The sequence below is a fragment of the Photinus pyralis genome, unplaced genomic scaffold, assembly GCF_008802855.1.
Source record: "Photinus pyralis isolate 1611_PpyrPB1 unplaced genomic scaffold, Ppyr1.3 Ppyr1.4_LG4, whole genome shotgun sequence".
Classification (NCBI taxonomy): domain Eukaryota; kingdom Metazoa; phylum Arthropoda; class Insecta; order Coleoptera; family Lampyridae; genus Photinus; species Photinus pyralis.
The window spans coordinates 2,337,070-2,365,052 of NW_022170511.1; the positions used below are offsets into that span (position 1 = coordinate 2,337,070).

A 27,983-nucleotide genomic window follows, 5' to 3' on the forward strand; every position below is an offset into this window, starting at 1 on the left:
AGACAACGACAGGAAGTTGAGAAATATACTTACAATGAGAAGATTGTCGGTAATTATCACGGTGTTTAGATCGTTACGTGGTTACTGTGAAAATTACTTCCTAAAACACATAAATCAAGCTTTGCCCTGCTGCAACGATATAGAGATTTTTCTTCCAATAACTGAATATTGACTTAGTTTACGTGTAAACCCACCATGCTTTTATACCGAAAAGGCAATATGTTCACACTAACGCCCCATGGGAAAAATACGCTGTATCCACTCGACTAAATGGGATGACTTATTTATGCCTTGGTACATTTTTCCATTTATTTAGTAGATATTAACATGTCACAATGTAATTATATACATAACTCAATCAATCAATTAACTATATATAGCTAATGCTATTTTAATACCGCCAGATACATTATATAGCTATTATTCCACACCCATCATCATCAAATGTACGTTTTCATAAAATCAGCACTAAAATTTTCACTTCCTTCATTCTCTTTCACAATTGATTAGTAACGAAATCTTATTTTCGACAGCTACCCCCTATAATCTATTGCAACACAGTTTATCTACAGTATCCTAAGGAATAGACAATTGAGTTATCCTTTTTCCTTAATTAACACAAAGGGGCAGACTACGTACCTGCCCTAATATTGACTAAATCCAAAATTAACCTCAAAGCAGTCTCGTCTCAGTCAAAAAAGTGAATAACATAATTAGTAACCAATTAGCGGCGTTTCGGGATTGCTTTGTACACCGCTTCATTATAATATCAAAGTTTGCGTCTACCTTAATTCCGGCAATGAGTTTTGGTCAAAAATTCATTTACTGACGGAAGATTAAGCGGAAAATGTTAAATTTGCGTGGACGTTATCGATTTTTGATAATACCTACCTACCTGTTAGTTTTGCTCTCATTGAACTTTACATCATTTGCGGATTGCAAGGCTTCCTCCGGTTCTAATTGAAATTAGCTTTGATCTTTTAATACGTCTCCCTCAAGTGAAGTTTCAATACTGAGTGGGACGAAATCTTGTTTTCAAACTCTTTGTGGATCAGGAGTTGTCGAGGCATTGATTCCATAAGGCTATTATCGCTAGTAGGTAGAATCCGTGTTGATATTCGATCGACAGTAAGTGCCTGAATATACACTATGCGTTTTAAACGCATCCTTTCAAAACGCGTCCTGCGAAACCGGAAGGTTTTGTGCGTTTACATTACTTGCGGCGACCGGAACGCAACCGGATAAGTGTAAACGCTCGCATTTAAATCCATTGGATGCAGTCATCCGTTCAAAACGGTCCGGTCAAACGGGACCGGTTAAAACGCATAGTATATTCAGGCACTAAGACCGAAAAAAACTTCAAAATTTAAGTTGTGAAAAGCGCTATATGTTTCGGAAATTATTTTTAACCGCCCGACTGTCGAAACATTTAACTCCTTAAACCCCGTGTACAAGGATGCTATAATGTGTTTCTTGTCTAAATTCAACTTATCCGACAGTTAATTTCAAGTGGAATTGAGACAAGAGAAACTATCCAATTTTAGGAAAACTAATTGGTAGTAAATATGTACTGATAACCGTTACTACCGCAGTTTTCTCTTAGTTTTTTCCTCTTTTGGTTGTGGACGCACAGGCTTTGAACCAAAAGTTTTCAAGAAAAAAAGTCAAGTTCAATTTTAGCTCAAGAGGGCGAATGTGTTCCAGTCACTGAGTTCGTGCGTCTGTGCATTCTTACCACAAGATCCCAAAATGTCCTTTTCTTCTGCATCTCTCATGCATCCAGAAGGATGCAAACAATTGCAGCAAGTTACAAACGTTATAAGGGATATTAATGACCGAATAACCGATTGCCCGGGTGGCTTCAGGACAAATACCTGTTAGGGTATTTTTAAGGACTTATCTTTCCAATCACTGTAATTATGTGGAGTGGTTCCATTACTAAAACGAAATCTATTATTAGGTAATTCGATTACTTTTGTTTGCTCTCGTTCTATTGACATTATTGATTTAGTCAACGCACTACGGCTATTCAATATGATTTGTACTCCTAATGATTTATCTAATTCAAAACCCATTGCACGAAGCTTCCATAGCTTAGATCTATAAATTCAGCGGTGCGTGTCTACTTTTGGTTAACTGATTATTCTATATTACGCAAGGACGTTATAAATAACTCTACCAATACGGCTACAAGCTAAGTAGGTAGATAGGCTTCCAAAATTTACTAGAAAATGTATAGGAAGGAATAATGTTAGCCCTCGTGTCGCTTTCAGGATAGCGTCCTTATTAACAGATGAATTACAAAATGATTAATAAGACAACTTTTCGATTTATCCCACACAAAATCGGCACCAAGCGCCTTCAGCTGTTGTGCTCAGGTGCGTTTCTTACCTAAACAACCAATTTTGCGTGAACAAATTTTATGTTGGCCTCAGAATTATATAAAACGATCAATACGGTTGTCTACACAACAATTCTGATCTGTTTTTCCTTAGGACAAAAATACAGTATTCTTCTGTAACGGGCACGTATAGGACACTGCATAGCATTTACTCATAATTCACAAACCACGTGCAGAATATTAAATAAAGCGTAAGTGGACGGGAGAGTTTATTAGGTAATGGATTTTTCTCAATAAGCGTAAAATGTGCAACCCCCATTAGCAAACGGTGGAATTTTTTACAAGGGCGTTTTTTCATTAATGGAATGCTCTGTTGAAATTAGTGCCGCTGTGAGTATTCGTTTTTCGTTGCGCTAACTTTCAAGTTTAAACCAATTATTCTGAGTTGTTTTCTCAGTTTAAAGTTCCCCGTTAAGCAGGAGCTTTACTGACAAAGCTCGTTTTGGTTTGTTATTTGATACTGAAGACAACTTTAACTCATTAGGCATGTATTTGAATTATAGCAGCATCTTTTTCATATTGTTAAACCAACCATACGAAAGAGCCATGAAAGCTTCGCATTATTTTTCTTCTAACGAAGGAAAATGGTTTGCAGTATCCAAAATTAGGTTGGAATAGAGACTTTGACACCGCAACGGATGTTCCTATTACTTCTACTCGATCCTACCTCTTGAAATGTCTTAATTAAATTGGGTGTGGTTCTTGTATAAGTCCGCCGGCTAGCTGTCAGTCAGTCAATAATCATTATTAAGTTATGAAACGGTTCTTATTTTGTTTAAAGTATACCTGTGCTGCAATATACATATTAGTATATGGGGTTTGAGGCGGAACAATCTTGTAAAGCAAATGGTTAAGAGACATTCATTCTGTGAGAATATTAGCAGAATGAGTTCGGTGAAAGTTTTTAATCAGTCAACACGAAAATCAGTTTTAATACAAACTTACAATCACACATATCTTTTAATTAAATTTTTGACATCTTTCAAAATTACTATATTCGAACAGCCCCACTTAATCTAGTGAAGATACATACACAAAACTTGTAAACTAAACTACTTATAAACATATATATATTTGAAATTACATTCATCCTAAATAGTTCACAAAATATTTGTGTTTTGGCCCTGCTAAACCTTTTGCGAAAATATCAGCTGACATCTGATCTGTTGAAATATACTCTAATCATATATCTTTTCTTTCAACTGCCTCTCTTATAAAATGATATTTTACATTTATATGTTTAGTTCTATTATGAAATATAGGATTTGAAACAAATTTCTGCGCACTTTGACTATCATTACATATCAAAATAGTTTCATCTATTTGTAAAATTTCACCAAGAAAACCTTTTAAAAATATAGCTTCTTTAGTTGCTTGACAAATAGATACATATTCTGCTTCGGTTCTAGATAAACTTACTGATGCTTGTTTCTTTGATTCCCATGAAATTGCCCCTCCTGACAACAAAAACAAATAACCAGTATATGATTTTCCATCGATTAACCCCAATCAGCATCACAAAATCCTTTGATTTCCATATCACCCCTTTTGTAAATTAAACTCTGATCAATGGTCCCTTTTAAATACCTCAAAATTCTTTTAGCATGTTGAAAATGAGTATTTGTGTAACAAGTATTAAACTGACTTAGATAGCTTACAGAGAAAGCTATATCAGGTTTGGAATTAACTGCTAAAAATATTAAAGAACCTATAAGACATCTGTAAGGAATACTTTCATCACATTTCCCTTTTTCTAACTTTAACCTTGGTTCGATAGGAGTTGAAACTGGTTTACAGTCTTTCTTACCAAATCTCTCTAACAAATATAAGATATAATGCTTTTGATTTACTCTTAATTCCTGCTTACTTTTATCTACTTCAATATTTAAACCTAAACATTTCTTGACTTGGCCCAAGTCCTTAAGTTTAAAATTCTCTGGTAAAACACCCTTTAATTTAGCAACTTCACCTGCATTATTATAGAAAATCAAAAAATCATCAATAATAATAATAATAATAGTTTATTGACCAACAGAACGCATCCATTTACAGGTCAACTTAAATATATATAGAACATACAAAGCATTGTGCATTAATAACAAAAGAAAATTGAGAGAAAAAAGAAAAGTGAAATTTCAAAAACAAAAAAACAACAAAAAAAAAAGTTAATAACTGCCCCTGAATACATTTAAAGAAAAACAAATTATAAAATATTGTAAAACTAAGAATACTATATATAATATACCTATCTATTTGACAAGCTTTAGCAAAAAAAAAAAGGTAAAGTTACACAAATAATAATTCTACAATAATATATAATGTTATTAAGGCATTAAAATTATTATTAATAATATGCATATAATGCTCGCGTAAAACAATACAAATTGTCTTCAAATTGAATTTAGTATTGCGCCAAGATCAAAATGGTAAATATCGCATGAATTGCATACCTTGTTGAAATGCGCACACATTGTATGAATTGGTGAGCTTCTTAGTATATTGGTATATGGCACTGCACAATAAAAAGTAATTTCAGTACGCGAGGTGTAAGTAGGAACACGAAAATTCAATAAACTTAACAGTACCAAGGATTATGGATTAATTTATACAGAAAAGTCACACTATTCCTAACCCTCCTTTTCTCTAACGAGCAGAAGTCAAATTTGGCTAACAGTAACGAATAAGGGTATCCCCTCTCCGGATATATACCTTCAACTTTATAAAACAAAAATTTTAAAAACTTACGCTGGACGCCTTCTAGCCTAGATATGTCACTTTTAGTGTAAGGATTCCAAATTAATGCGCAGTATTCCATTTTAGAGCGAACGTATACAACATACAAGGCAACAATAACAATTGTTTCTTCAATTCTTTTCATATAAACGCAAGATTCATATTTAGACTTTTTGTAATCCAATTCTGTCAAAGTTTGCTCAACTCTTAATTCCACATACGTGAAGCTTGTTTAAACCCATAATGTCCTTGGTTAATAAACATACCTTATTATCTTAAATATAACCTTCTGGTTGAGCCATAAAAATTCTTGCGTTCAAATTACTATTAAGAAAAGCTGTGGTAATGTCAACATGATCTACTTCTAAATCAACACTTACCGCTATGGCAAAAAGCATTCTTAAAGTAGAGTTTCTAACAACTGGTGAAAACGTTTCTGTATAGTCTATTCCATACTGTTGAGTAAAACCACGAGCAACTGGTCTGACTTTATATCTCTTCTCACCCTTTGAATCTCACTTTAATTGATAAACCCACTTGCACTGAACAATCTTCTGATTTTCTGGTTTTTCAACTAATGTCCATACTTCATTGTTTATTAGTGACTCGTACTCTTCATCCATTGCTTTTCTCCATTTTTCTGCATCATCACGACTCAAGGCCTCAGATACAGTGCTTGATTCTTCATTCATCGCTTCCGATACAAAATACAGTACATGGTCTGTATAAGTTTTTTCTTTTCTCAACCTTTCCGATCTTCTGAGTTGTACATCATTTTCTTGTGGAACATCCACTTCCAGATCATCATTAGATTGTGCATCGGAATGTATATCTTCAACTTCTTCCTTATGCTCCTCTTCTATGTGAGCATCCTCCTATTGAAAAACCAGATTTCTATTCACCTCATCAGGATCATTTTTCCTCGATTGAAATTGATTTTCGAAGAAAACGACATCTCTAGATTTGATGATATGACCTGATTTTTCACTATCAAACAGTCTGTAAGCTTTACTATGTTCATCGTAACCCACGAACACATATTCCTTGCTCTTTGGATCGAATTTCTTTCTTAATTGTTGCGGTATATGAGCCTGCGCTATACAGCCAAAAACTTTTAAATGTTTGAGATTAATTCTCAATCCTGACCATTTTTCTTCTGGCGTACATCCTTTTACAGCTTTGTGAGGTGATCTATTCTTCAAATAAACTGCGGTGTTGACAGCTTCAGCCCACATCTTTTGATCTAGATCTGCCTCAAGCAACATACAGCTTTTTTTACTATGGTCCTATTTGTCCTCTCTGCTACACCGTTTTGTTGAGGTGTGTAAGTGACAGTGGTTTGATGATCAATGCCTTTCATTTTGAAATAATTTGTGAAACCTTCATTCACATACTCTGTTCCATTGTCACTTCTAACCTTCTTAATTCTCTTACCCGTTTGATTCTCAACAAATATTTGAAATTGTTTAAAATGATCTAGGACTTGACTTTTAAATTTCAAAAAATATACAAATACTTTTCTAGTATAATCTCATCAATTAGTACAGAAATGTATCTTGCCCCACTCCAAGAGGAAACTGGCATAGGTCCACATAAATCTGTGTGCACTAATTCTAAAATATTTGTAGCTCGCTTACCTCCTGTCTTATTAAACGGTTGCCTCATCTGCTTTCCCAGCAAACACCTTTGACATTGGTCCCCTTTTCCATTGCCGTACATTATGCCATCAGCCATTCCATTTTTCAATAGCTGCATACTAACTCGATTGAGTTAGTCTCCTGCGCCACAATTCTTCGGAATTTGGATTTGCCACAGTAAGCAAACTCTGCTGCTCCAAAACATCCAACTCGTAGAGCCCACCGTTCATGGTCGCAGTAGCCACAACCTCTCCTTTGACATGGAATTTTTCATTGTCATAAATAACACATTTATCTTCATTAAAGACCACAGCATGTCCTTTTTCTACCATTTTGCTTACCGACAGTAAGTTAGCCCTTAATTCTGGAACATAGACGATCTCGGATATTGTTTTGATACCTGACTTGGTATGCACTGGAGCGTTTCCGATACCTGCACCAGATATCCTTTGATTGTTAGCAACTACAATCTTGGAATCTATCAGATTTTCAAAATCTTCAAGACAATCCCTTTCAAATGTCATGTGTGTGGTTGTCCCTGAGCCAATATACCACTTCTGAGAATATTGGACACTGTTGTTGGTAACAGAAGTCTGCAATGCCTTCTCGGATTTGGAATGATCCTTTTTATCCTTTTGGTACTTACTCTTTCTCTCATTAGACTTTTTATTTTCTTCTGAATTTGAGCTCTTATAGGAACACTGATTTTTATCATGTCCCATGCCTCCACACGAATAACATCTTACTACCTTTCTTCCATGTCTTTTTATTTGATAACAAAGCAACTTCATGATTTTCCTTGTTGTATTTATCATCTTGAAGTAATTTAGCTTCTACAAAATCACTTGTAATCGATTCAACACAATTTTCAATTGCCATGACCATGGGATCATATTCTGGAGTAAGGCCACTTAACAAAATAACACCCAAAAACTCATCATCCACCGGATGTTGCATATCTCGTAACTTTTGAGCTAGTGACATTCCCTCATTTACATATGCCTCCATAGTTTTATATTCTTCTCACTTAATTCTTACTAACTGCCTGATCAAACTCAATCTCCTTGACAATCCCGTATCTTCATAAGCCTTTGATAAATTTTGCCAAGCTTCCTTCGCAGATCGAGCATTACGAAAATGTGAGTAAGTGCACGGTTGTACACTCAAACATATTTTGGCTAGAGCTTTCTGTTCTGACTTTTGTTTGACGTTTTCCTTAGTTGTGTCATCCTCTGGATAGCCTTCTATGCATCCCCAAAGACCTTCAGGCATAAGCGCCATTTTCATCCCAAATTTCCAGTTGATAAAGTTCTCCCTGCCGACTAATTTCTCGAATTCTCGAGTGTTCTGCCATTTTATACAAGTTTACTGAACTTAACACTTCTCTGATGTATAACGTTGACTTTCGTACTAACTTATTTTTCTATCGATTTACACTAAAACGCACACATGCACTTCATAATCTGGACGCATAACCTGTGAGAATATTAGCAGAATGAGTTCGATGAAAGTTTTTAATCAGTCAACACGAAAATCAGTTTTAATACAAACTTACAATGACACATACCTTTTAATTAAATTTTTGACATCTTTCAAAATTACTTATATACTAAGCTGGCGCTGTATGAATATCAAACTTGATTATAATTATATTCCAACACATTCCCAAAAATATACTTCGCATTGACAGGAAATGTTCATCTTTATTAATAAATGAAAGGCACTGTGTAACGAATGACGGTCAGGTACTAAAATAAAATTAATCGTATTTTTATAATTTATATATATTTTTTTGAAGAGTTTCGTAAACCTACTAGTACAACATTTTATGACAAACGAGGTCGTGGATCTAGTACGGTCCAGTCCAAAAGTACTGTCAAAAGTGACAGATGAAATAGCGTAAACCCCATGGTTGCGAGTAAATCACAAATCCAAGCAAAACAGTACTCCAACTATAACTAGTGTAGTACCTTCAGATTCAACTAAAAGTCTCTACTGGGTTCCTTAGATTGAGATTTTGAAATGACAGAGAGACTAACCAAAATGGACACACATTCCGAAATCAAACGCAGATCAATACTCAATTAATTACAGATTCAACATGACCCGAAACTGTAATGGAAAAGAAACACTCGATTATTCCGGTGCGCCCAATAAACTCGTAGCATTGCAAAATTTGTTTCTGAAAAACGAGATCCAATTTAAAATTCCTCTGACATTTCCATAAAGAAATCAAGGCATTTTCCTTTCATTTTCGCCGTCCTCATTTTCGTTTCCATCATATCCAAGTTACATTTATATTCAAGTTGTGTTTTTCTTTGTTGAAATAATCAATTTCAGCTCAAATTTATCGAGCTTTTGTGTCGACGTCAGTCATTAGTTTTCAAACGCCCTAATTTTGATGGAGCTCGCGTTTCACTCTTATCATAAGCAGGCGCGATAATGTAAATAGTAAAATAATACCGGCATGGCAAATTTCCGACCTCCGAAAAGCTGCACGTCTTGAGTTAATGTGCTTAAAGGGCGAGGTGGGGATTAAAGCTTGACGGAGATTTAATTACGTATAAGTGGTTGTATATTTACACAGCATGACATGTTTCGCGCATTCTAATTTAAGTTTATTTTGAATTTCAGGTCATGAAACGTACACGACGCTACAAATTCTTGCAAGTGTCAGTCTTCTTCGTGATATACTCAGTAATTACAGTGTGTTCCAAGGATGTTGAAACGAAATCCGATGCAGCTTCCAAGACTGAAACAATTAAATCAACAGCTTCCACCGTACGACCGACAGCACCCACAAATGGTGAACCGACAAAGCCGACAAGTGCACTACCGACGACTAGACCCACTTTCAGGCCCAAACGCAACTGCACGCCGCCGGCGATTGAGCAGTTTCCGAAACCTTTGATGGGCCCGTGGGCGCGGGAGCATGGTGGAATAATTATACATATCCTGGTGGCCATTTATACATTTTTAGGTCTATCAATTGTGTGTGATGAGTACTTTGTAGCTTCGTTGGATCGAATTTGCGAAGGTATCTCTAGCTAGTATCACTAAATTCCCATAAGTGGAGTACTTTTAGAATTAAAGCTGTCACCGGATGTTGCCGGCGCTACCTTTATGGCCGCGGGAAGCTCTGCTCCAGAATTGGCAACTGTCGTTATTGGAGTTTTCTTCGCCAAGGATGACATAGGTATAACCCGACAGGATTGCACACTAAACTGATGTTCCCTCCCTTTCAGGAGTGTCTGGTGTCATCGGATCGGCTGTTTTTAATATAATGTTCGTTATATCAGTCTGTGCTTTATCCGCTGGCACTGTGTGCTACTTGAACTGGTGGCCACTAGTTAGAGATTGCTTCTTTTACGGCGTGTCAATTCTTGTGATGTTATTTACTATATACGATGAATTTATTACATGGTAAGTGCAGACCGTACCCCCTCCAGTAGTAGAGTAAAAGCTCAATTGTTTTGGAAAGCATTGGAATTCTATCAATTTTAAATCAAATTACTCGTAGAAACAGAGTTACAAAGGGTAAGCATTAAAAAAGCTTTCAAGGGATCGCGTGCGTTGAAGGCCCAAATGTGATAGGGGAATTCTGTGTGTGGAATGGATTTTAAATATTATTGTTTCCACGTTTCCTGCTCAATTTTCGTTATTTATATCTCTTTATCCCCTTTCAACACATTCTGCTTTTGATATAGTAGAAATGTATCTCTAATAGTCTAAAACAGACCTGCAACCGAATTGAATTGCTAGCTTAATCCGATTCTCTATGCGGGTCTTTCTGAAACGTCACACAACGTAAAAATTTAAATTTTTTGTATGGTATTCAGAAGTGGGATCAATACGAGACATACAAAGAACGAAAACTTATCGGCTTACTGTTCTGATGCTAAAGAAGACAGCAGATCTGTATTACTCTGACGTCCTTAAATTTGACACGTTTGACGTATCCGAACAGTAATTAAAGTGGATGGATCAAAAAGTATTCATGCGTACGCTTCTCTTTCCAGCTACTCCTGCATCCCGATCCGAGATATTTGATAGTTGCAAAAGTTCCAACATCTAATCCTGAACTTTGCGCTCGCTTCGACCCTAACAGACTAATCTTTTGAATTCTTTACAAAATTTAAATTTAAAACTTGTGAACCCAAACTTAGATAAAGAACTTGAATTAAGAATAACCACGCAAACTCAAGTAGAGGGAAAAAATTCAAAAGAAACCAATTGCGTTTAGATAAAAAAGAGATTACTGCCTTCAATTCAAATCTAGTGCAGAGCGTCAGTTAGAAATACGATACTCTCCAAATCTTAAAAATGTATCGATTCAAATACTACATCAGAACGAGAAAAACCCCAAAGAAAATATTGTAATAGCCGATACAAAACGCCCTTTTCAAGTAAACATTAGTCAAGTAAGATAAAGGCGTATTCCATTCCTTTCACAAATAACTACCATGACAGCATAATTTTGCTTCAAAAAGAACAAGTACAGCTTGTACCCAATCTAGGATTAACAAAGAAGGGAACTAAGATAAATGAAACCCATAACACTCAACTAACTACCTACATCTAAACGGATTTATAGAGGAAAGGTATACATTGAATAAAGGGTGTAACTTAAATGGAATATTTATAATTTAAATGTTGAAGCAGAATTGAATAAAAAAAAGTTACAAATTCACAACTGAGTGTAATACAAAATGCGAGAGAACAGCACAAAGCAAGACACAAGAAAGGGGGAGAAAGTAGGGAGAAACTGCCTAATTGTTTACAAAACTAGTTAGAATATTGCATAACAAATCTACACGTATCATCCCTCAATAAATTGTAATAAAGTTCTATGATTTATGTTCAATTCCACCAGAAATAATTTTCAAACCTAGTGACCGTTGCCAGAGAAGGTATTAGGGACGACCGAGACGATTTTAGGGATGTTTCGGTTGGAATTGTTCAAATATTGTGATTAATAACAAATCTACACGTATCATCCCTCAATAAATTGTAATAAAGTTCTATGATTTATGTTCAATTCCACCAGAAATAATTTTCAAACCTAGTGACCGTTGCCAGAGAAGGTATTAGGGACGACCGAGACGATTTTAGGGATGTTTCGGTTGGAATTGTTCAAATATTGTGATTAATAACAAACCTACACGTATCATCCCTTAATAAATTGTAATAAAGTTCTATGATTTATGTTCAATTCCACCAGAAATAATTTTCAAACTTAGTGACCGTTGGCAGAGAAGGTATTAGGGACGACCGAGACGATTTTAGGGATGTTTCGGTTGGAATTGTTCAAATATTGTGATTAATAACAAATCTACACGTATCATCCCTTAATAAATTGTAATAAAGTTCTATGATTTATGCTCAATTCCACCAGAAATAATTTTCAAACTTAGTGACCGTTGGCAGAGAAGGTATTAGGGACGACCGAGACGATTTTAGGGATGTTTCGGTTGGAATTGTTCAAATATTGTGATTAATAACAAATCTACACGTATCATCCCTTAATAAATTGTAATAAAGTTCTATGATTTATGTTCAATTCCACCAGAAATAATTTTCAAACTTAGTGACCGTTGCCAGAGAAGGTATTAGGGACGACCGAGACGATTTTAGGGATGTTTCGGTAGGAATTGTTCACATATTGTGATTAATAACAAATCTACACGTATCATCCCTTAATAAATTGAAATAAATTGCTAGGATTTATGTTCCATTCCACCAGAAATAATTTTTAAACTGAGTGGCCATTGCCAGAGAACGTAATGGGGACGACCGAGACGATTTTAGGGATGTTTCGGTTGGGATTGATTAAATATTTTGATTATTAATAAATCTACATGTACCATCCCTTAATAAATTATCTTAAAATTCTATGATTTATGCTCAATACCACCAGAAATAATTTTCAAACTTAGTGACCGCTGCCAGAGAAGGTATTAGGGACGGCCGAGACGATTTTAGGGATGTTTCGGTTGGAATTGTTCAAATATTGTGATTAATAACAAATCTACACGTATCATCCCTTAATAAATTGTAATAAAGTTCTATGATTTATGCTCAATTCCACCAGAAATAATTTTCATACTTAGTGACCGTTGGCAGAGAAGGTATTAGGGACAACCTAGACGATTTTAGGGATGTTTCGGTTGGAATTGTTCAAATATTGTGATTAATAACAAACCTACACGTATCATCCCTTAATAAATTGTAATAAAGTTCTATGATTTATGCTCAATTCCACCAGAAATAATTTTCAAACGTTGCTGGAGAAGGTAATAGGTACGACCGAGACGATTTTAGGGATGTTTCGGTTGGAATTGTTCAAATGCTGTGCTTAATAACAAATCTACACGTACCATCCCTTAATAATTTGTAATAAAGTTCTTTGATTTATGTTCAATTCCACCAGAAATAATTTTCACACTTAGTGACCGTTGGCAGAGATGGTATTAGGGACAACCGAGACGATTTTAGGGATGTTTCGGTTGGAATTGTTCAAATATTGTGATTAATAACAAATCTACACGTATCATCCCTTAATAAATTGTAATAAAGTTCTATGATTTATGTTCAATTCCACCAGAAATAATTTTCAAACTTAGTGACCGTTGCCAGAGAAGGTATTAGGGACGACCGAGACGATTTTAGGGATGTTTCGGTAGGAATTGTTCACATATTGTGATTAATAACAAATCTACACGTATCATCCCTTAATAAATTGAAATAAATTGCTAGGATTTATGTTCCATTCCACCAGAAATAATTTTTAAACTGAGTGGCCATTGCCAGAGAACGTAATGGGGACGACCGAGACGATTTTAGGGATGTTTCGGTTGGGATTGATTAAATATTTTGATTATTAATAAATCTACATGTACCATCCCTTAATAAATTATCTTAAAATTCTATGATTTATGCTCAATACCACCAGAAATAATTTTCAAACTTAGTGACCGTTGGCAGAGAAGGTATTAGGGACGGCCGAGACGATTTTAGGGATGTTTCGGTTGGAATTGTTCAAATATTGTGATTAATAACAAATCTACACGTATCATCCCTTAATAAATTGTAATAAAGTTCTATGATTTATGCTCAATTCCACCAGAAATAATTTTCAAACTTAGTGACCGTTGGCAGAGAAGGTATTAGGGACGACCGAGACGATTTTAGGGATGTTTCGGTTGGAATTGTTCAAATATTGTGATTAATAACAAATCTACACGTATCATCCCTTAATAAATTGTAATAAAGTTCTATGATTTATGCTCAATTCCACCAGAAATAATTTTCAAACGTTGCTGGAGAAGGTAATAGATACGACCGACACGATTTTAGGGATGTTTCGGTTGGAATTGTTCAAATGCTGTGCTTAATAACAAATCTACACGTACCATCCCTTAATAATTTGTAATAAAGTTCTTTGATTTATGTTCAATTCCACCAGAAATAATTTTCAAACTTAGTGACCGTTGGCAGAGAAGGTATTAGGGACAACCGAGACGATTTTAGGGATGTTTCGGTTGGAATTGTTCAAATATTGTGATTAATAACAAATCTACACGTATCATCCCTTAATAAATTGTAATAAAGTTCTATGATTTATGCTCAATTCCACAAGAAATAATTTTCAAACGTTGCTGGAGAAGGTAATAGGTACGACCGGCACGATTTTAGGGATGTTTCGGTTGGAATTGTTCAAATATTGTGATTAATATCAAATCTAAACGTATCATCCCTTATTAAATTGTAATAAAGTTCTATGATTTATGCTCAATTCCACCAGAAATAATTTTCAAACGTTGCTGGAGAAGGTAATAGATACGACCGAGACGATTTTAGGGATGTTTCGGTTGGAATTGTTCAAATGCTGTGCTTAATAACAAATCTACACGTACCATCCCTTAATAATTTGTAATAAAGTTCTTTGATTTATGTTCAATTCCACCAGAAATAATTTTCAAACTTAGTGACCGTTGGCAGAGAAGGTATTAGGGACAACCGAGACGATTTTAGGGATGTTTCGGTTGGAATTGTTCAAATATTGTGATTAATAACAAATCTACACGTATCATCCCTTAATAAATTGTAATAAAGTTCTATGATTTATGTTCAATTCCACCAGAAATAATTTTCAAACTTAGTGACCGTTGGCAGAGAAGGTATTAGGAACAACCGAGACGATTTTAGGGATGTTTCGGTTGGAATTGTTCAAATATTGTGATTAATAACAAATGTACACGTATCATCCCTTAATAAATTGTAATAAAGGTCTATGATTTATGCTCAATTCCACCAGAATTAATTTTCAAACTTAGTGAACGGTTTGAAGTAAATAAATTATCAAACTTGGCTTCTCTCGTATTTTGATAATAAGCTGAGCTGAAATTGTGGAAAAGCTGGAAAAATAAAGAAAAGAAGATAAGAAGCTCATCAGTTTACTAGGAGTAATTTGGGAAAGACATTTGGGCGTAAGCAAACAGCATTAGAAGGTCGAAGAAGGTAGAAGACGTCAAGGGATGCCATTACAAGGCGGGGGAAATATTGCAACATGGTATAGAGTAAGAATATTGAAAATTTTAAAAAGGAAAGGTGAACTAAACAAATATTCTAAATGCCTTCCCTCCTTTAGATAATAAATTCAACGGAAATTTAAGAATGAATAGAGGTTATTACTATTTATTATAAGAGAAGGCCTAATAAGGTAAAATAGCACAGGAGAATACAAAAATACGATTGCTGTAGGTCTTCTCGTATATTATAATGCGGTCACTACCCAGCCAACTAAACACCTGTTCCACTATCTTAAAACAAATCAAAATTGAAACTTAGCACTTTATCAGGCATCTGCTAGAAGAAAAATCCTAATATTGACTTAAAATTTCTCAATTTGAGACTCGGTAACGTCGATCAACTTACGAAAATTCCAAAGAATTTATTACACCACTTTTGATTAACACCTGAAATAAATCTTGGACACGGAAAGAAAATAATTTGACATGAAAACATCTGGGTCGCATAATTAATTGATTAACAATGACATAAATTTATTAGGAATTGGGAAATATAATTAGTGAATATAATGAAATAAAATTGAATCAAAATCCTTGAAAGAAAGAGAGCTTGCAAAGTTTGTTTGGATTTTACACCCGGCACACAGGCGGTCGACGATTAGAATAAGAAATCTTAAAATTACAGTTTTTTTAATGATCCAAATAATTCAATCGTACAAGGTTTACATTATAAGGCGCTTAATTTTCGCTTTATAAAACTCCATATCTAAACTTAAAATCAAACCAATAAAATCGCAGGAGTAAAAAAACCAACCTGTTTTAGAAAGGTGTCATATTGAAAACTTTATTCGTATCGTTATTAATTTTTCTTATTTAAAACTTCTGACTCCATCTTGCCGAGAAAACCAATTTTTAGATATTTATCAGATAAAAGTATTTTATTAAACTGAGAATGCCTTTCAATCAATTGCACGGATTTGGTCGCAGGGTTTAGACCAGATGTGTCTTACTTTTAATACCTTATCTAAATTGAATAAATGACAAAAGCGATCAAATTGAAACAAATTACGCACTTGCAACATTCTAAAAGGAAAACATAACACTGAGATACATATTCAAATGAAAGGTTGCGATCAATTTTGGATACAAATCTTTGAAATGCACACGCTAATTTTCGGCAATGGAGAAGTTTCATAATGTTGATAACACAATATTTAATTCCATTAAAATATAAATCAAGACTAATATAGTAAAAAAAATGTTAAAATGCATCGATAAATGTCTAAGAAATATAACTGTGGCCCTAATTATTCGGGCACATAAAAAAAAATAAATGGAATATCCGTTGGGTATGCAAAATGAATGCCGTGCACTTGGGCACATAGCAAAAATGAACGTAATGCCCCACGTTGGGCGCAAAAATTTAATGCTGTGACCCTTCGGACACAAACAAAAAAACGCAATTCCCTACGTTGGGCGCCAAAATAAATGCTGTATGCACCCAGGGCCGGACTGGACCTACCAAACGGCCCGGGCGAATTTGTTAAACCGGCCCACTATCTCACCAAACTACCATAATACAAGGGAAAAAATAATTTTTTTGATTTTTTGCGATACAAACTCAGGGTACAGTTGGATTCCGGCACAAAGAGAAATCTTGTTGACTTTACACACACAATCAAATTCGGTAAATTCCAACTAAAACTCTACATAAATTTTGAAGTAGATTAGAAATCCCATTCGGGGCGAAACTGGCTGAACGGGTATTTGCAAACATTTTAAATCAACGTGACATTTCCATAAACTGTACGACAAACTTTTCAATTAATAAAACCCTTCTAAACAGAGACGACAACTTGCTGGAACTTACCTCTGACGTAAACAGGCTGACTAAAACTTGAGACAAAATGCGTAAAGAAAACTCTTCGCACGCATTCAAAAATCACTCAGACAGCAGTCAGCAGAGTCGGTAATTTCCTCCGCTTATTTAAGCAATCTCCGTCCCACTCTCATTTTCCGCCTCGTTGTTGACCGACGAAGAACGAACAACTAAATACGTCGCTAAATTAATGTGTCGCGCTTGAATTTCATACAATTATTAAATGCAATAACAACCCTTAAATAACAAATTCACAATAGAGAATTAAAAAAAACTAACCATTAACCCTTAAATAAAATCCCAAAATTCTGTGTCCACTTGTGCTCTTCAGGTCCTAAACAAAATAAATGCACAAGGTGGGACACCTCTAATGGCAAACTCAAATTACGTTCACAGCACGTAAATATTCAACTACATGGTGGCTCGCTCTCGTCGTCGGAATTACTTCAACTTAGAGAAACGAGACCCCCCTGCAGTTAGTTAGTAACATTTTATAGTGCGTTCATAAATTTCGCTTTTACTTCTACCATTCTTCTACAAAGTTATAATGCCCCATTTTTATTTTTTCAGGAGCGAATCACTCTTCATGCTATTTATGTACATAGTATACTGTGTCGTCTTGCACTTTAATGGCCCGTTAGAAAGATGGGCGCAGACTCTTCCAGTTCCTTGCAAGAAAGTCGCTCCCGACGAAGAATCGGGATTAGTTAGCTATAAAACGTTGGACGAAGAAAAAAAGCGAGCAACTTACGGAAGTAGTCCCGATGGTACCACCGCCAACGCCGAACAAGGTGGGCGCCACAGAAAGTGACGGTTAAGTATCACCTTTTCTTCCAGATTTTGGTGGTAAGATGAGCGGACCCGCGCTGAATCAAGGTTTCGTGGCGTCACCTTCGGTAGGTCCTACGGTCATTCAACAAACCTACTACAAACCGAAGGACTATAATGCGGCGGAACGTCGTGATCCACTCGTTAGGCCAGAAGGTACAAATCTCACCTGTAGACAGTAACTAATTAATATTCTCGTAGACCCTAGGTTTCTTGTGCAGGCACCGTGGGCGATAGTGTTTCCGATTCATTTCATGTGCAAAAAAACCACCCCGGATTGCCGAACGGAGAAGTACAAGAATTGGTATCCATTCACCTTCCTTGTTTCAATGATTTGGATTTCTTTCTATTCGTACTTCATGGTGTGGATGATCACAATTATCGGCACCACTTTGGGTATACCAGATACTGTGATGGGCTTGACGTTTGTGGCCGCGGGCGTATCTGTCCCAGATGCGTTATCAAGCATCGCCGTTATAAAAGAAGGGTAAGTTCCCACTTTGCGCTTAGTTTGGCAATGGTAAAATTGCAGGTATGGAGATATGGCGGTCTCCAACGCAGTTGGTTCAAATGTCTTTGACATTTTGATTTGTTTGGGTCTTCCTTGGTTTATACAAACTGCTATAATCAAACCAGGTTCACATGTCAATGTGATAAGTAAAGGTACGTGTGCTTTGTGAGTGAGGCACAAACACATCTTTGCTTTTGTAGGTTTAACATATTCGACTCTTTCGTTACTCTCTACGGTAGTTTTTCTAATAGTAGCGACGCACATGAATGGTTGGAAGCTGGATAGAAAATACGGCATAATTCTAATGGTGTGGTACCTATTTTTTATAACATTTGCAAGTTTATACGAACTGAATGTGTTTGGCCAACTAAACCCGCCGGAATGCCCAAGCACCTATTAAATTGGCCATATCGTTGTTAACGCACCAAATCGTGAATTTGTTATACGCAATGCTCAAAATGTATCAAAACAAGAGAAATAGCCGCTGTACCGTAAAGTATTATTGAAATAGATCAATTAATAATGTTTATTGTTATAAATGAGTACATTAAATGTTAGATGGTAGAAATTAGCCGTCCCTAGAGTTTCAAAAACCTATATTTGTAAAAATATTTTATAAAAAGAATTAAAAAAAAGGTCGGCTTAATAAATGTTCTTGAAAATTAGCTGTAATAAGCGCTTACATGTTACATCGAAAGAAAAAAAAGTATTTTTATTAACCCAATATCTTTGTGGAATCCAGCATTCTTTAACGTGTACCAAATTTCGTGTATCTGTGATTTTTTGTTCAATTGTAGGTAGTCATTTTATGTTCCTAAGGATAAATTAATTAGAGAAACGTAAGACAATAAAATATCGCCTTATCTATATAGTATTATGAAATAGTGTTAAATGCGTTAGGTTCAGGATTTAGTAGATGCCCCCCGGTGGAAATTGGAACAAAAACGAATTTCGGTTTCCTGATCCGTTTGTGCTCCATGCTTGTTATCTTATTTCGTAAAATTGTACAAATATTTAAGGAGGCATTTTGTATTTGGTTTTTACAAAACGTTAAAATACCTCGTAGTGTTCGGAAACTGCTTTACAGGTCTGGTTCGTTTTACAATTTAAGCAAGTGTTTTTATACCAGTAAGTAATTATCCAACGAATGGCACTTGTTCTGGTTACGTAGAAGTAGTTCCCACCAGGAACGGTAAAATGCCAAGCTTGGCCCTTTTGATGGGCGCTTTACGAGTAGGCAATCGTCAAGACCATAATCTTAACAAAGGCTAGTCAAGTTTAAAATAATGTTAAATAAGAAGCAGGTTATAGAATTTGCAAAATAAGTTAAGTCACATATTCAAAGCATTAAGTGTGATTTACCGTAGTTCACCACATGCACCTTTCCTTTCAAAAAGCTTTGTGGATAATGTTAACGCTTATTTCGAAACATTTCTAGATGTTAGTAATCTTCTTCTATCGCTCTTCTTCCCACTAATGGTATGTTAGATGTTAATCTCAGTTCACGATTTTCTACACCTGCCCTTGAATGTTCGTGAGCTGAATTAAAGCAAATGTTATACACAAACATGTAAATTAATGGTTAGATTAAATAAACGTACCGAGCACTGTCAAAAATAATTATATTACTGTACTGCACTAACAGGTCAGTGTTGAATTGTAATCTACCCTATGTTATTTAATAAAAATTTATCAAAAGCTGTTTCTGAAAACTTACCATATAGCATTGTCCAAAAACACCCTTATAATTCTTATCCTTTTTTAACCACAACTATAAAAATTATAAATAATATACATACCGCATTCCTCTGTTAGAATCCAGGGATAGTCGCACTTGAGAGTATGCATCTGAAATGCGCAAAATTTGTATTCCTCCACCCCAGTTTTTGTGCATGGGAAGTACAATGCAATGGGTTGAAACTTCTCTTTGATTGACGACGTTTCCCTTTTTTCCTCAAATTTAAATACGAAATTTTTAAATAGTATATTACGTAACGAGTGTTGAAAGCGATACTTTTCACACGAGATGTGAAGTTTGCCATACGAGGCGAAGCCGAGTGTGGCAATCACACGAGTGTGTAAAGTGGCTTTCAAACGAGTCATGTACACTATTTTTCCTACGACTCTCCATACAACCAAAATACTTACATAATGAAACAAAAGTTATTTTATTTCGAACCAACTACAAAAACTATCTAAAAATACGAAATAGATTCAATTTCTCTTTAACGAACTATTGTTATAATTACTTTAGCAAAGACTAAAGAGGTACTTGTGGTTTGGAGCTTCTGCAAGAAATTTACTAATATTATTAGACGTACGCTACTTTTTATACCTCAGCCGTAATTTAGTTGGTAGTAATTCGAGTGTGGTGGATTTTGCCTCTTCTCTGATGTTGGGTGGAGTACACTCTACATCCATGGAAGAATCACTTTTCGCCATTAAAAATAAGTAAGGAATTAAATGTGTAGCACAAGGGAATAAACTCAAGAATAAACTAATCGCAATTTTAGAGTTTGACGTACGCCTACTACGTTGATGTTACAAGAAGATTAGACTACTACGAAAGCAAAACGTAACATGCGATTTGCTTTCTACTACATGGTAAGTTCAAACGCTCATAGTCCGTGTACTATCTCCTGCCCAAAAATACTCGTACTCGTACTCGTATTTCTTGAAAATCTTTTTAAAAATCTACGAAAATTTATTTCTGAAACCTTTGATTCCAGCAGTCTTTCTAGAAAATTGTGGGTAGTTTTTTCAGTATCCTAAGAAATACGAATTCTTCAAGTTAGTTTACCCTTGAAAGATCTCAGGTTTCCTTTCTCTTCTTTATTTCGTTAATTAAAATTCTTGTTTCTTCAGATTTTTCGAAATTTGTGAACATTGTTCAACTTCAGTTGCGGCAGGTTCTTCAATCTTCCTTCAAATATACAGACTTTAAATTTCTCATTGAATTCTTCGATTTCTTTCGTTATTTTAATTTTTGCGATTGTGTAGTCTCTTCTGAATCGTCAGATTGTTCTATTCATTTAGAACTTAATCCTCTCACGCCGTTTTCTCAGATTTTGCAGATCGGCGACGAAAAAAAGGAGTGAAAAAATGCGCCTATATGTGAATTCTCACAATTTTTACAATAAAATCGTGTAGTTTTTAACATACTTTTTCAAAATACACGTGAAAAAACAATGCGCTATTACTAAAGTAAACGGATGTGCATCTTATTAGGAAAGCAAACATACCGACAATTTTTTTTTATACAAGCATAACAATTTCAAACTATAAACTACAATTTACGATTGCATTTTTATTAACAAGCGGTACTTTTTTGTTGTGCGTCTGTGAGAAGTTGCAAAGTGCCGGTAGCCGGTTATTTATAAAAATTAAAGAATATTGCAAAAAGTGGTAAAAATTAGCACCGACTGTTAGTATACGTGGAACCTATTTGCAGCAATATTGTATGTTTGATTTTGGACCTTGACTTTTGAAAAACTTTTTCCGTTTGATGTTTCAAAATAATTAATCAAAAACAGAACTTTTGTATTTCGACCACTCTAATTCATATTCTTCCACAATTTCTTCGCCAATTCTGGTCAGGACAGATTCATGCACGTTTGCGAAATATAGGCACTTACTTGTACGGTTAGTTGCCTATAACTGGGGTTAATATTCCCGGTATGTGGGTGTATCTTTCCTTTTTGGTTCGTTTACGAATACTTATTTCTAAGCTTTTATTCTGGGCCAACTCTAAAAGGTAATTTTATAAATGTAATTGTAGAGTAACTGTTTAAGCAAGTCCCTAAGTGGTTTAGCGCAGTAATTGCTTCATAAGACACTTGTTACATGAAATTAACATGCTAATAGTACCTATTTGAAACTTCCCTCCATTTTTTGTGAAAATAAGCACTCCGATAATTTCGCCTTCAAAGATTGGCCTTAGGGTAACTCGCCTTCCAACGATTTTTCCTCTGAAATATCCATACGGAAGATTTTCTAAAAACTTTTCTAAAACTCCCTTCCCTGTCCTTCTTGATGAAATACGAATCTTCCTCTATAAAACCTTCTTTCAAATCATTATGGCCATCATATATAAATATTCTTCACATGTTGACATGCCTATTTCAAACTATTTAAGTTAACACTGTTTGAGATAATCGAAATTTTAATTTTATTAGAAGCTCTTTAGCAAACCGTCTAAAGAATGCTCTTTGAAACCTCGTTCTAAAGCTTTTTTGAAACCTTAGAACTTAAACAATTTCTTTTGTAACGGTACCTCACGTTAAAGCCCAACTTCCGAGCGTCATGTTGTGATGATAGTTACAATTGTAGGAAATAAACTTTGGGTTCGTGGTTCTATTGGTGAAATTCTTGTCACAATCTTCTTCGTCTTCTTGTGTTGGGAACCTACCTTTCCGTACGTTTTATTGCCCGCTGGCTCAGGTAAAAATGGGTTAGAAATACGACAGATAATTGATCTCTGGTTAATCGTTAATAATTTGTAACCAAAATTTAGAAAAATAGTAACTGATAGTTTATGCAACTTCCATATACGTCCATCTTTAGAATCTAAAGCGGCGCTAATTCCAAAAAAAACTCATTAAAACTGAATTACATTATTATTACCATTAAACAATGATATAAAAGAACAAATCATTACAACCTCTCTAAAAAAACAACCAAAACTACAATTAACTGAAAGAAAATATTCCTGAAAATCAATAATCCTATCCTAGAAATTAATGGAAACAATAATCCTAAATGAATAAACATTATGTACCATTATAGAAATTATCCTCCCCCTACCTCCCAGTCAAAGTCATAATTTTGGAATTAGTTTAACATTTTCGCCTCGTACACTTCCGGTAGCTGCTACAAAGAAAAGTCCAAATATTGACTGAAATTAATGAGTCCTCGATTAACTTCTGAAAGTTCCAAAGAATTTATTACATAAATACACTGGAAATAAATTTTGGATACGAACACAATGCTGGTCACACAATGGGTTCGAATAAACACGCAATTGATTGATTGACAATGACTGAATCTTCCGACGGGAAATTTTCTGGGGTCGAATATTCCGAGGGAGAATACTCTTCCCGGACGTGAACCTTCATGAGGTCAATATTTTAAGGTTAAATTTACATGCAGGCGGAGAGTTTTCCGGGAACAATGTTTGAATTTTGAATTTTGAAGGGTAGGTATTCTAAACATGCATATTCTTTGAAGGTCGCACTTTTCTGAACGCGAACATTCTTTCAAGCGAGTACTTAGTAAGCTAATATTTCGCGGGAAGCGTATTTGGCATAAAGCCGAAAATCCTACGAAAAGGTCCTTCGAAAGGTTGACGCTTTCTTAGGCTAATTCACCGCGACGAAGTTTGTTACGGAAATAAAAATGAAATTCTCACAAAATATATGAACATAAACGTTAGAAAAATCGCCAGCAAATGATTTTTTTCGAAAGTGTAATGACTTACTAAAGAGCTCTTAAAAGCGAGTTCATGATTTTGGACTTTCTGTCCGCCAGTTCGTCCGACCGTCCGTCTGTGTACATGGTATCTCGCGAACGGTTTCGAGTTGTCCAATTCTGATTACAGTATTATGTTTATCATCAAGTATTGACTAAATTTTCGGGCACCTAGAAGCTCGATTGCTATATTTGTTACAAGCTTATTTTTGTATGAAAACTAGAAAATTTGAAGACACGCAAGAAGAGAAGAGAAAAAATCAAATCTTTTTCGAAAATGTAATCACTAATTTCATATATAAATTGGGAACATTTAAGGCAATGCAAGAAACATAGTAGTGCCTTAACTTGGGGAAAAGTGGCAATTCTCAGGTAGTATTGGAAATGGAAATAATAGGGCGTACGAAATAAACTGGAATGTGAAAAAATGTAGGTAGGTAACGAAATTTCAGATAAAAAAATGACCAAAAGACTATAGGAAAATCAAAGCAAAATTTTTATCAAAAATGTCATTACTTATTATTTATTAACAAGCGACCTAGCGCGTTCATGAGTTTGGAGTTTTTGTTTGTCCATCCGCCTGTCTGTGTACATGATGAATTTTCCAATTTTGTTTTCAATAATTGGTAGACGATGGTCAAGAGACTATAACTGATTAAATTATGGTCATTTAGACTTTCTGTCCGTCCGTCTGTGGATGTCGCTCGTAGATATTGGTCTGAAACAGTTTATTTGGTATGTAAATTAGGAATATTAAAGTCAATGCAAAAAGCTATGGAAATTAATGGCAATAGTGCCACTTTTAGCTGTGTAGAAATCGCTTGCCCCAATAAGTAATGCAAGAATACCGGTGTAAATGTAGGTAAAAAAATTCAGGGCGATAAAACTCTTGCGAAAATAGTGGAGAATTTTTTTCGAAAATGTCCACTCAAAAATAAAGGCCTAAAATAATTAAACAAAATGGAAATATACTCGTAACTAATATAGCAAATGAGCTCCTGGGTTACTGGACATTTAATCAGTTCTTCCTCGGGTGACGATATTAACAAGAATTAGGAATATTCGAAACCGTTCACGAGTAATCAAGTACAGAGACCGACGGACGAACAGATAGTCCAAAATCATGAACTCGGTTTAGGAGCTTGTTATAAGGAATAAATTTTAAAACAAGCAATCAAAGGAGAATTTATTTCGTATCGAAAAAATGTTCATACAATGCAAAAGATATGGAAATTTAATGAATAATGGGAATTTTTACGTAGTGTAGGAGGTTGTTGTCCCTTTTACAAAACGTTACGAGGGTGCACGAAATAAGCTGAAAAGCGAAAAAATACAATTAGCGGAATTTCAGGAGGATGTTAAGAAGAATTCCTATGACAATTGCGTGAAAATATACCTGCCTCACTGAAAGGCTTGCGGGTTTTTATGATGTTCTGTCCTGGATTTTCTATACAAAAATAAAAAATACACTATTGAATTGATTATACCTACTTATAATCGGAATATGATCATTGCAATTATTCCCCTTAATCCATTTTCTGTTAGACTGCTAAGGGAAGGTAATTGAAAACATCAATTCTAAAAATGCACCCAAGCGGATCATGGCTCGTTTATTTTCTCTGTAAAGATTAAAGAATTTGAAAAAAATGTATAAAAGTATGACCCATGACGTGTAACCAGTAATTCATTTACCCGATAGTGTAGGACAAAAACAAGGTAAGTATACACTGATTCAGGTGAAAATCCGCACAACAAATATAGCCTCCACAAAAACTCTGCTTTATTAAAACCACTTTACCCCATTCATAATGCGCGTATGGTACAGTATAAATTTATTCTTTTATGAACAAAAACACAAATGCATATAGACCACCGCCATTGTTATGCCGACACATAAATATAAGAACCTTGACGTGTTCATTGTATAAATGATATCAAATGTCTTGACTTCCGAATGAGGATGCCCATTCATTTCTTGACCATACTCGAACGTAACAAACTATGGGAATTAATTCTGAAACAGGCAACTTGTTTTTCTGAATGAAACTTTTTTATGTATCTACGTTTAGAGACGGTGATTGAATTGGCATAGTGCCATTTATTGCTTTGTAAGCGGTGTTAGATATTATAGTAGTTGAATTTGTACGCAAAAGGTTCGCAGAATAAACGTGTGCGACCTAGTCATTGGAAATTTACATTACACTTGACCATTATAATAGAGTATGATATGAAATACATAATCCAGTGCTAGAGTTAACACGGTTTTCTTGCATTTCACGTTCATATGGAGAAGTTACTGCTTAATTATTTTATGGGGCGCAAAGGGTACCTATACGAATATTAAAGTGAATATCACACATAAAGGTATATTAAGTGAACTAGTATACGTAATAACTTTGCATTCAAAGAAACCAACGAAAAAGCACTTTGCTGGGGGGGGGGGGGCAATTTTTTAAATTGATTTTAGAACATCATAGGTTGTATAGCATTCTGAGATCTATTCCACGGGTGTCCAGCAATTGCCATCAAAAGTTGTTGCCTAAACAATTTTTAGGAATGCAAAATATACAAATATACGCGATTGTTACTTTATAATTCCCTTTTAACCTTTAACTTCCTCATGGTTAAATAAAATACCAATTTGGGTTAATAATACATGAAACAATTAATTTACCCGTTACATACCGCATAGCAGTTTGCACCGACCAACGTAAAAAATTTGAGTCTCATTGGAATTTACGGAATTTCAGTGCGGTCTTCTCCACGGCTTTTGTGAGCTCGAACTGCTCCATGGTGAGCTTCTCCATCATCATATCTGTTGATTTTGCGGGTACTTGGAATCTCTGCACTGGGACCGGAACCCTTGTGGTAGCGCGGCACCAATTCGTTCGTAGGTTTGAAGGACCAAATGTTGCGTTGGGGTTGTAAATCTTAACGAACACCCAAGAAAATTCACACAACGTACATTTAGTTGGGGATTATCTTCTAACACAACCTGGTATGATACCGACAGTTCGAAATGTAGACTGATAATGTTTATTGCATTTTTACAGGCTATTCATGTCACAGACAATTACTTCCTTAACCTAGTTTAATACATTGTTAGTTAAAAGCTTAAATTAACCCTAACTTATTTTCTTCCTGGTTATTTTTACGTTTATGGTTCCTAAATTTTGGCAGACGTGGGAATCTGTTCTAAATGAACACAAGGAATTTGAAATACCCTCCAAATTAAAGGCATCAATAATTCTTTCCATTTCTAGACCCCTAGGCCTCTTGCGCCTTACGGATAATCCGCCTAATTTAAAATAAGGGTTTTAAGTACGCAGATATAAACAAGTAAAAATGTTTTCGAAGTAAGGCGAGTAACTTCAGTGCATTCTCCATGCATTGATCCCTAAAAGGCCATAGCTATGTGCGCACATCTGATTTTTACAATATGCGATAATGCTTTTCTTTACTAGAAGTATTTGTGGTAAAAATTTCAACAAAATATATTAATAAATAAGAAAGTTGATATTGCGTAGCCTGCGTACTAAATATATTGGAAATTGTAGGAGTAGTTAAGGCCTCGGATGGACGGACAGAGAAAACGGCTGCAATAGCGCAAATGGGCTAAAAAAGATCATCTGATGTAAAATGTACAAAACAGGAAAGTCAAGAAGAGCTTAGGTCAAGTAGGCAGCTTGTGTGTGGAATGTCGCTAGCAAAATTAACTGAATTAATTGCTACGTTTGCGAAACATGTCATACATTTGCAAATATGCATCTGTGGATACTATAATATGCAACACTAATTATATGGTAATTACCAAACACTTACCTACGGAGTAGCTACAGGAATTTGCAAATCGCTTCTTTTGGATTGAGTATACGCAAGTTATAAATCAACAAAATGTCTATTTGCAATTTTTTCTGTTCTCCATTGTTAACAATTCTTGTACTTCCATTAAAACGAGCTTTACATAATTCAGCGTGTTTTTTTCACTGAGAAAAGC

The 27,983-nt window shown here is 35.1% G+C and overlaps 1 protein-coding gene across 2 annotated transcripts in view; it reads left to right on the forward strand.

Annotated features, from left to right (window-relative positions):
* The window catches only part of LOC116168941 (probable sodium/potassium/calcium exchanger CG1090), a 28,834-nt gene extending 8,615 nt beyond the window's left edge, over positions 1-20,219 (forward strand). For both annotated transcript variants that reach the window (XM_031484953.1, XM_031484952.1), the window contains exons 2-9: positions 9,406-9,808; positions 9,857-9,967; positions 10,017-10,194; positions 17,752-17,972; positions 18,019-18,165; positions 18,211-18,496; positions 18,542-18,672; positions 18,721-20,219. In XM_031484953.1, coding sequence (XP_031340813.1) covers positions 9,409-9,808; positions 9,857-9,967; positions 10,017-10,194; positions 17,752-17,972; positions 18,019-18,165; positions 18,211-18,496; positions 18,542-18,672; positions 18,721-18,920 — 1,674 coding nt within the window. In that variant the 5' untranslated portion in view covers positions 9,406-9,408 and the 3' untranslated portion in view covers positions 18,921-20,219. The remainder of the gene's footprint in view (positions 1-9,405; positions 9,809-9,856; positions 9,968-10,016; positions 10,195-17,751; positions 17,973-18,018; positions 18,166-18,210; positions 18,497-18,541; positions 18,673-18,720) is intronic.
* Positions 20,220-27,983: the final 7,764 nt, after the last annotated feature.